Source organism: Asparagus officinalis, chromosome 4 (genome assembly GCF_001876935.1).
Source record: "Asparagus officinalis chromosome 4, Aspof.V1, whole genome shotgun sequence".
Classification (NCBI taxonomy): Eukaryota; Viridiplantae; Streptophyta; class Magnoliopsida; order Asparagales; family Asparagaceae; genus Asparagus; species Asparagus officinalis.
In genome coordinates this window covers 84,616,740-84,627,960 of record NC_033797.1, presented here as the reverse complement: position 1 = coordinate 84,627,960, position 11,221 = coordinate 84,616,740, and the positions used below count along the sequence as shown (strand labels likewise).

The window sequence follows — 11,221 nt, the reverse complement described above, 5'->3', positions numbered from 1 at the left end:
CTCCCTTCGACCTCATCGACTCCATCCTCAGTCGTAGCCCCCGCCGCCACCATCGCGCCGCCTCCCATCTCCTCTTCCACCCTCGCAAGGAACCTCCAACATCGCTGCCACCGTTACCTCTCTCGACCTCATCAACTCTATCCTCAGTCGTAAACCCCACCGTCACCATCGTGCCGCCTCCCATCTCCCATCTCCTCTTCCACCGTCGCTGGGAACTATGAGTGATGAGGAGGGAGTGGATGCGTTTGAGGGAGGAGAGGGAGCTGCAGGTGTTTAGGAGTTTGGTGAAATTGAATTTGATTTGTTAGAAGATCTTAGAACCAATAACGAATGTGTGGTCTTTTGATTTTATGGTTTTGAAATATTGGGCTAATTTTATAGTTTTGAATGGTTATGATTTGTATATAAATAGTTAGGATGTGTACATATTTTGGGAGGAAAAGGGGGGTTGGGATGCTATTATTTGTAAAAGTTACACTGATAATATGTTGGGCTGTTAACTTTCTTTGTTCGCTTATTATGTTACACTGATAACATGTTAATTTTCACAGTTCGCTTGTTATGTTACACTGGTAACATATTAACTTTCGCAGTTTGCTTGTTAAATTATACTGATAACATATTAACTTTCGCTGTTCGCTTGTTATGTTACACTGATAACATGTTAATTTTCGTTGTTCGCTTGATAAGTTACACTGATAACATGTTAACTTTCATAGTTTGCTTGTTAAGTTATACCGATAACACATTAAATGAGAGCTATGTTAACCTTAAATGGTAAATTGATAACTATATTACATGTTAACGGATTATATTAACTATAACACATTAATATAGTTCTCATTTAACATGTTACGTGTCATCAAACAAGCAGTACACAATCGTGTCATTATTTTTCTGCCTAAGCTTATTACTCAAAATATAGTTACCATGTTGGCGTTCTGGATAGCACGTTATAACTTATGGATAGCACATTACAAATTTAGTTAACATGTTGGCTTTTATATTTAACATGCGTTCATATTATAGTTAACATGTAAGTTGTGATAGTTATCAGTTTATATACAATAGTTAACATGTTAACGACAACAGTTAACATGTTAACTTTAATAGTTAACATGTTAACTACAACAGTTAACATGTTAACTATTATCGACAACAGTTAACATGTTAACTTTAATAGTTAACATGTTAACTACAACAGTTAACATGTTAACTATTATCGTTAACATGTTACGTGCTATGGATAACTAACATGTTAACTACAACAGTTAACATGTTAACTATTATCGTTAACATGTTACGTGCTATGGATAACATCTTACATATTCCCTTAAATGGCACCGTTGAAAATTAGTTAGTTAGCATGATAAATACCGCTCCTGCTTATTTGTATATCATTTTTATATCACATTCTGGTTATAGTTTACATATATACAAAATTAATTAGTTAGCATGATAATTAGTTAGCTTGAAAATTGGCCTAGTCTTTGTCTCGTACGGCATCGTCGTTGCGTTTTAGGGCATCGACGGATTCTTGGCGAGCGTGACACTCTTCGTCGAGCTGGGAGAGGAGGTCGCATATTTGTTGTTTCTGTTCATCCGAGGAGGATGAGGAGATGGTGACGGGGACCGGGGAGGTGTCTTCATCGTCAACGTCGCTGAGAATGGGCGGAGATGCACTCCATCATCAGTGAGCAAATGAATGACTGGAACAAGCTCCTCCTCTCCTCCATCAACCGTCGACACCCTCAACATCTCATCAGCTATCCTATTCTCCGCGGCCACGGGCATGATGATGCTCGTCAACAAAATTAAACCTAACCCCATAAAGAGAACTCCATCAAAATCCAAACTTGGACGCGAAAACTAAAGGCCCAAGCACCCACAATTAAAATCCAAGCACCCACAACCAAAATCAAAGGCCCGCGACTAAAACCAACCCCAATAAGATCCTACTTGAAGGCCCTAGCATACAACATCGGCTACGTGGCGATGGTGGGCCTGACAGCAGTGGTGACACTACAGGAGAAGATGACCTACGTCAGAGGGTGGAGTCGATGAGGTCAATGGTGGCGACAGGGGCTACGACAGGGGATGAAGTCGACGAGTTCGAGGGGAGGATGAGGCGACGGAGGTGCCGGCGGTGTTGGAGGTTCCCAGCGAGGTTAGAGAGATGATGGAAGAGGAGATGGGTTTGTTGGAAGAGAAGGAGCAGATCTGGAGAAGATGTGGAGAAGAAGAAGAGGGTAGTTTGGGGATTTAATATCTTGGAAATTGTAAAAGGGGTTGAATCACCCAGACTTTTTATTTTTGGGACTATTGCACATTAGAAAAAGTTCAGGGGACTGAGACACATCATGTTTGCATTTTTGGGGCCTTGAAGCAATTTTTCCTTAGTAATTTGGAAAAACATGGAAAATTTGCTTGTAATGAGTTAATAATTGGCTCACTCCAATAGTCTTGGAATTTAACAGTTTTTCGAACTGGTTAAATAATCCAACAACTTTGAATTTTTTTCACTATTTCACTGTAGGCTGTCTAAAAATCACAATGGATAGCTGATCCCTATCTAGCTCCGACAATGGAAGTCACAATCAGACGACTTTCTAATCACTATATTCGTAATTCTACAAACACGGCCTCATTTCTGAGATGATTGATCTTGATGGTTGCGACAACAACATGATTAGCAACTATTAGAGATGCTGATGAGCAGTGTAATGATTTCAGAAATAAAAGGATGGACTGTTTGTTGGAAATTTGCAGTAAAAAGACAATGAAAGAAAAATTGACTTGTATTTCTCTCAAAATCAATTACAATTTGGATTCCGATTACAAAAGAGAGGAGAATGAATTTGATTCTCCCCTTTGTTTAATTCTGGGTTCTTCTTGGTAGCGATGGAGTGCCTCCTTCGATTGATTGTGTCGAACTTGCTCTCCGTTGATGATCCGCACGTCTTGATTCACTGGAACGTAGTCTTCTCCTCACGATTTGACGCTGTGGAGAACTTACAAAGCAAGTTTAAAACTCTTGATGAGTTGATAACTCTGATCGAGTTTGAAGAAGAACTTGCAGAGCAAATTTGAACCGAGAATCGGTTCTCAAGCCAAGGCCGAAGGCTTCAAGGAATGCTCCAAAGGATGAATGCCGATCTCTCCCTTTGCTGCCAAGTCCCAGGTCCGAAAATGCCGGCCCTTGACCGAAAATCCCTTTGTTGATGAGAGAGAATCCGATCCAAAGCTAGCCGAAGATCTCTTCTTTGCTCCCCCCACCGATCTCCAAGAAATTCCCCCTTTGCTGCCAAGTCTCAGATCCCAAAAGCCCTTGACCGAATCTCCCTCTGTTGATGAGATAAAATCCGATCAGAAGCTAGCCGAAGATCTCTTCTTTGCTGCCCCCAAAAAGAAGGATCCAAGAGCCCCGAACTCAGTTGAGTTTCCCACTATTTATAGGGGATTAAGGGTGGTAACTATCCCCTTAATCTGCTCCTCAATGGGCTGAGTGGGGGTGTAACCGCCCCCTCTTAAACAGCTCCCTAAATCGTGGGGAAAATGGTTTTGAAACCGTTCTGTTAGTGCTTTGAACGAGTCAAAACGCTGAAAACAGCGTTCTGGGCCCGAACTGTGCATTTCTGGACCTGAAACGCAGAGTTAGGCTTGAAAACGCAGAGTTGGGCATGTTTAAAGGCTGAAAACGTACAGTTAGGCCATTTTAGAGGTGAACTCTACGTTTTAGGCTGAAAACGCAGAGTTGGGCCGTAACTCTGCGTTTTGATGTTATATCACAAGGATAACCTCTGTGTTTTGAGGTTATAACGCTGGTTCCACCTGTGCATTTTGACTCTGTAATGCAGAGGTGAACCTTAGGCGGGCTTGGCGAGCTTCAAGCTAAGTCCAATGTTCTGACGAAGTCTGGTCTTGCAGACGGACTTCAGAACATAATCTGCTACGAAGAACAGGTCATAACTTTCAAACCGTAAGTCGGAATTAGACAAATTATATATGAAAATCGGCTATCTCGACGAGACGGGGCCATCTAAACCAAGCCAAAGGCTTTGGTTCGCTTCCTCCATTTCGCCAAATTCCTTACGGTTTGAGAGATATCTGCGTTTTAATATGAAGAGACCGTCAATTTGTAGTCTCTTTTGCTAGAGCTTTGCACAGATCGTCCTCTTGTAATCCTCGTCTTGGCTCCTTGAAAATATAAGAGTCGTCAGATTGTAACTCCCGATGTTGATTATGAATGCTGTTGAATTTGTAACCTTCATCGATCTACGTGAAAGTCCTCAAATTATAGCCTTCTGGAAGTCGTCAGATTGTAACTTCCATCATCGGTGTTTGATGGGGGATCAATTATCTATTGTGATTTTTAGACAGCCTACATGGACGTAGTTGATGAGTTGCTTGGTAGAGAGCTGCGAGCAAATATTCATCTAAAAACACTATGGATGTTGATTCCTGTCAAGTTCCAACAACGAAAGCTACAATCAAATAGCTTTCGGGTCGACAATCGAAAGCGGCAAATAGAGGACTTTTCACATAGATCGAGAAGAGTTACAATTCAACGACACTTCCGACAACTGATGAAACCTCTATTCAGCAGTCTTCACATTCTACAGTGAAAGTTACAATCTGACGACTTTCACACCCCACAACAGCTAAAGCTAGGATTACTGAACAACGGTCCTCGCAACGCTTCACAGAAGAAGTTACAAGTCAAAAATCTCCTTCTGAAACGCGGATGTCATCCCCACGTTACAATTCTGGAAATGCAGGCGACCCCCGCATTTCCAAGCCACCTGCGCGTTCGTAGGGGTTCAATCAACACCGACCCCCGCGTTTTTTAAGCCACAGGCCAAACGTGAGTGACCCTCGCGTTCGTAGGGGTCCAACCAATATCGACCCCCGCGTTTCCAAGCTACAACAAACCAAAACACGAGCGACCCTCGCGTTCAATGATGTTCAGCCAACACCCAACCTCGCGTCTCAATTCTAAGAGGTGAAGTTAGGTTCTGAACGCCAGATTGGGCGTTTGACTCGTTCAAACACGAGTCGAACGGTTTCAGAACTGTTTCCCCACGATCTGAGGAAATCACGCCCACTTAGGAGCGGATTTAGAGGGCAGTTACAATCTCTTATCCCCCTATAAACACTCAACAAACTCAACTGAGTTCAAGGTTGGAATTTCTTGGCTCAGATCGACCACTGAAGGCGGGCTTTCGTTAGAACAAGGAGGCGGCGGGTTTAGATTTTTTTGGCATCTGAACCGTACAGGTTGGATTTGGAGGATCAAAACCACTTGGGTTTGTTGATTCAGCAACAGCAGCAGCAAAATCCTTAGAGATAGGATTTTTGAATCAAGTTCAGAAGATCAAATCTGAAAAGATTATTCAACAACAGAATATCAGCTTGGTCATTAACCGAATTATCGGTTCTAACAACTCTATTAACAGAGTTCTAACTCGTTCAGAGTTCTTAAACTCATTCAGAGTTAAACATCAAACTTTCCACAGAAGTTCATCGTTCCCACGAGAAAAAAACTTGGCTGGACATGTAGTGGGCCGGGCTTGACCTAGCCCATGATATACCCAGCTCATAGGTAGGGCTGGGTCCAGCTCCAACCCTGGGGTCAGAGAAGTAGGCTTGGCCCACGCCCGACCCGACCTATGATATTATTTTTTTGAAATTTAAGCCACTCAAATAATCAACCTGTCTTTAAAATAAAAAATATAAACCTAATGTGTCACTTGTTGGGTTGAAGAGTTAATAACTACTCTTTTTATTTGGGCTATTTGGGAGACTTCTTCATAGTTTTGTTAACAAGTCCTTTAAAAACATATTAACTTTTTTTCTAGTCATAATTAGAAGTTTAGTGCTTATGAATAAAGATTTTGTTAACAAGTCATTTAAAAATATATTAATGATTAGTGCTTCTATTACAACAAAGAGATGAGATTTATGGTCAAACAAGGATGTTATGGTAATTTACCATCTAAAGATGAAGATACCGAAAGATTATCTGCATAGGCTTAAAAAAGCCATGGTCCAAACCAGCTTAGAGGCCCAAAAGCCCAGCCAAGGGCAAGTCTATCGGCCAGCCGGGCATACAAGTTATTTTTGACCAAGGGTCATCATTATCGACTCGAAGTGCGGGATCAGTCGGTCCCTCGTAATTAAGACGACTCCTCGAGCAAACGTCTCGACCATACACTCGACCCGAAGCTCACTCGACTGTCGGGTCAGTAAATCATAAAGACAACTCATGAACTAACCCGCCTCTACTAAGGGGATGAGATCCAGCTAAGCTCGCTTCAGATGTCAATTAGCACTATAGCATTGATCAGTCCCATCAAGATCTCCACTCTGACAAACCCCATGTATAAACCACTTATTCTACTCACAAGTCATTTCTCAGGGATCACCATGATGCTCCTCTGGGCTCGAATGACTTCCCCTCCAATCACCAGCCGCCATCTGGAGGGGGAAGGACGACCAAGCAGCTGGCCTATCCTCTGCCCTGCCTCATCTGTCAAATCCAGGATACTAAGAAGACATTTCTCTCCTATACTCGAATGACTTCCCTTCCAATCGCCAGCCGACATCTGGAAGGAGAAGGATGACTCAGCAGCCTGCCTGCTCACCCCTTAACTGCCTCCTTGCATAGTCAAAGCCAAAGGGTCAAACTCTCAGAGGCGATGAGCTATAAAAGGAGGGAAAGAAGGTAAACGAGGGAGGATTTTTTTCTGCCACTTCTTCACAAAAGCTCTGAATTTACCTTTGCTAAAAAAACTAATAACTCTCAAAGAGTACCCTCTAAGGACCTCAATGGCTCAGGGATTCTCCCTCAAACCCCACTCAAGCTCACCAGCTGACTTAACCGTCGGAGGCACCATGAGGGAAATGAGCCCCGCCCTCTCACGGTTTTTTTTTTCTTGTTTTTGTAGAATAATCAGGAATTTTAGTCTAAGGATCGGGCATAAAGTCGGAGGAGGAGTCGGCACCATCTCTCATCCTCTCCCTATTCACCGCTAGCGCAAAGACCAGAACCGTAACCCCCTCGACTGTGTGATATCAGACATTAACAAAGGATATAGTTTAATAAGTATTAATACAAGTAAAGATAGAAAAGAAAAAAAATAAAAAGGAAAAAATACAGCCGGTGGGCCGACCCGTGACCCAAGCCGCATTGAGCCTAGTCAATCCCGACCCGGACTCATGCGGCCCATAGACTAGGCTGGGTCCAGCCCCAGGCCCGGGGTCAGAGAAGTCGGGCTAGCCCAATCTGACCCGGCTGAGCCCGGGGTAGGCCTAGGTAGGCTTAATCTCGGTTGGGCCGATTAATGGGCCTAAATCGGCCCGGCCAACGCCCACCCCTAATTTCACCAAACGTGCCAAACACCCAAACATATCCATGTGAATCGTAAAATTTATAATGATCTTATGACCCAAAGATGTAGCATCTCTTTTACTCGTTTCATAATTTTTGACAGAGCTACACTTCAAGCATCAATTTGTCACAACATATCAACAATATGTCTATACTACAAAAATGATGATTCCCAGTGATCACAAAAAAATTCAGTGCAAAGATCATAGTTCACATGATCATAGTGCAAAGAACAATAATTCACATCACAAAGAACAATTATTGCCAATAAAATTTAAAAGGAAAAACCACAAGCATCAAAGAACCGAGGCAGTGGTTCACATCACTAAAATTATAACTGAAAAATATTACCATAAAATAAAAAATTATAGAAGTTATGTATGAAATTGCCGAATTTGCACCAACCAAGCAACATGAACAATAATTCGCCAAGAAAGGCATTGCCTTTTTTTGAGATCCAGGAAAAATCACAAAAAGAGGGGAAGAAATTAGCAATCCTGCAAAGATCCGAGAAGGCGAAGAAAGAAAAAAGGGGGAAAACCACAAGCATCAAAGAATCGAGGCATGAAGAGAGAAAAAGGGGAAATAACCGCATGACTCAAAGAACCGAGGTGTGTGGTAGGAGGGAGGAGTGGCTATAGCCCTAGCTATCACAGATTCCCCCCTATTTCCTTGCAGATCTGACAAAAATATAGCTGAAGAGAGTTTTTTTATTGATTTTCTCTCATTTTAGATGGAAATGGGGAAACAAGAGAGGCTTATGTGGAGGCGATTTTTAGGGTTTCCAGCCCTAAGAGAGGAAGCAAACCAAAGTGAGGAAATGAAAACTCTAGAAACAATTTAGTTGAGGTGGAAGGATTGTCATAGTTGGGAAAGGGATTTCTTTCGTGTTTTAAGCGAACCAAACATCCCCTAGATGAAATGATCTTCATGAAAATAATTCAAGAGTAGAACTTTGTCTCCATAAAATAAAAGCTTTTTTATATAGAATATGTAACAATTGAAATTAGGGTTGGGTGTGGGCCAAGTCAACCCGTGGGCTGACCTCGCCTGGCCCGCTATGGGTCATGACTCGAGTGGGTGGGCCCAACCTGGCCTATGATATACACGAGTCTTAGGTCGGGTCTAACTCCAGACCCAGGACTAGAGAAATAGGTCCGACCCACCTTAACCTAGCCCACCATCGACCCGATCCGAAATTTTAATTATTAGTTTTTAGTTAACATTTTTTTTCTTTTTTCTTCTTGTATTTATAATTTAAATTTAAACTAAACGAAAGTTATTAACTTTCCATGGACGTAGGTCTTCCTTCGAAGTCCGAACCAGTATATCTTTATGTTTACAATGTTTTTCTGTGTGATGTTTATCTTTGTACAATATGTGTGTACATAATAAAAAATAAAATAGAAAAAATAATTTAAATATAATTTTATAGATACTAATACAAAATTAATATAGTTTAAAAAATTAAAAATAAAAAATTAGAAAAAAGTTAAAAAACCCACGGGCTAACCCATAACCTATGGCCCATGGGCCGGGCCCGACCCGGCCCACCCCTATGCAAGTTGTGGGTCACGCCAGGTTCAATCATAAACTCGAGATTAGAGAAATATGCCCGACATACTCTGATCCGGGTGGACCCTGATCGGACCCGGCCTGGTCTTGAACACGACGGGCCTGGTCACGGGCCGGAACCAGCCCGGTCATGGACCAATCACGATCTGAAATTGCAACCGTCAATCCTCTTTCTCTATCACAGCTACCTTTGCGCGCACACACCACCACCCGAAACCCCTGCCTCCCCCTCTCACCTTACTCCGCATGACCATGGATGCCCTCCTCACCAACCCCTCTCTCTCCCGCTCAAATTCCTCCCGAAACCAACCCTCTCTTCACCCCGCACCCCTCAACCCTACTCACCCCCACCGCAACCCCTCTCTCCGCCGCCTCCCCTCCCTCTCCGCCTTCCAGGACAACAGTTCTCGATCCCGCCAAATTCAAGAATCTCCCGCATCACCGTCGTCAGAAGAGGATGGTTCGAGAGGTGAACAGGATCATCGGAAGCCGAACTATCTCCGCTCCCCCGTCTTCGCCGACGACGGCTCCGCCACGACCTCCACCGCTACCGAGTACCTCATCGAAGGAAAGACGGACAGACCCCTCGTGGGTCCCGTCAACCAACATTGCTGCGGACGTTGTCGCGGAGTACGAGACGCCGTGGGCCCCGCGAGGAAAGCTGATGCCAAGCGTTGAAGACGCTGCATCGACGATGAGTCGACGTCTCAGGGACCCGACGTGGAGGATTCGGACGGCGTACGCGCTGCATTTTTGCGGCGGGCTCGGTCGGAGGAGTGCGTGAGGGTGTTGGCGAGGCTGGTGGTGATGTCATAGGAAAGAGCGGGCTGGTGGTGGCTCTCCGGCCCTTGCACGTTGCGGCCGGGTACCCATCACGAAGATCGTGTTTACTACTTACTAGTTTATAATGCTGGCTCAGTTTCTAATTGCCTACGACCTCTGACTTCTGATGTAGAAGCGTTCTTGGATATAATTAGACACCCCCGAGTCTTTCATATTTTGAATTTAGCCCCTAAAGCCATCGGACTTCACAACTCTTCTCGCACAACGTTCTAAACTGTGATCAAGTAGAATAAGTCACAGAAAATCTACCCATGATTTATACGGTTATATATGCCAGTTATCACTGTGAGGAGTTTATAGCTTTAAAATTGTTTGGTCGTACGGTATCCCCTATATTCAGTTTGGATCACAGAGCTACTTGAAAATAGAGAACGATTTACGGGAGTATAAAATTATAGCTCCTTAAATCAGAACACTTTTACTTTTCTTGCAAAAAAAAAAAAAAAAAAATCTGAACCATTCATGTTTTCTTCGGTTAGGTATGCGAGGCCGGGAGCAGTGAAGGCACTACTAGAACTAGGCGCGGACCCCTACAGAGCCGATGACAGAGGCCGAACCGCAATCGACCTAGCAAAAGAAGTCCTGGCCGCGACGCCCAAGGGGAACCCCGCAGCGTTCGGACGCAGAATTGGGCTTGAAGGAGCGATCAAGGAGATGGAGAAGTTCGTGTACGAGTGGGCAGAGGTCGAGAGAGTGATCGAAGGGCGAGGCAAAGGTGAGAGGAGAGAGTACTTGATCGAGTGGAGGGACGGCGGGGAGCGGGAGTGGGTGAAGAAGCGGTGGGTGGCCGAGGATTTGGTGCGGGATTTCGAGGCAGGGCTCGAGTATGGAGTTGCAGAGAAGGTCGTGGGGATGAGGGAAGGTGAGGAGGGGGGGAGAGAGTATCTGGTGAAGTGGGTGGATATTGAGGAGGCTACATGGGAGCCTGAGGAGAACGTGGATGGAGAGTTGATAGGGGAGTTTAAGAGAGGAGAGGAGGGGAAGGTTGAGGTGAAGGAATCAGAGGAGAGAGCTGTGGGTTGAGGTGTTTTTCCGGACTAAATTTGTTTTTTTTATTAATTTTTTTAGTTGGTTCTGCAATTGAGGGGTTCAATTTTTGAAGAGAATTTGCGCGTTGATGAAATTTTGACATGGCTGGTTTTAGTTCGGACTTTGTTTTTATAGCATATTAGTACATACCAACGTAACACATTTTGCAACGTCGAGGCTAAACATTCGAAGCCCCCAACCACCCATTAGTCATGAATTTATTGACATTTATATTTGTTTTTCTCTCCATAAATTTCATACTTGTATAACTAATAGATTGATTTTCTTCCCCCTAATTGGAGGTGAAATCGGCCGTCTGATTGTTTCCTCCAAACAAAAGCAATACAATTTTTTATCAATTATCACTTATAAAATGTTGTTGAT

At 43.6% G+C, this 11,221-nt stretch overlaps 1 protein-coding gene across 1 annotated transcript; it reads left to right on the top strand.

Annotated features, from left to right (window-relative positions):
* LOC109837806 (probable signal recognition particle 43 kDa protein, chloroplastic) lies at nt 9,181-10,990 on the top strand. Its single transcript, XM_020406165.1, is given in 5 exon segments — nt 9,181-9,543; nt 9,545-9,609; nt 9,612-9,755; nt 9,758-9,830; nt 10,288-10,990. Coding segments are annotated over 5 exon segments (1,158 nt in total). The 5' UTR covers nt 9,181-9,211; the 3' UTR covers nt 10,832-10,990.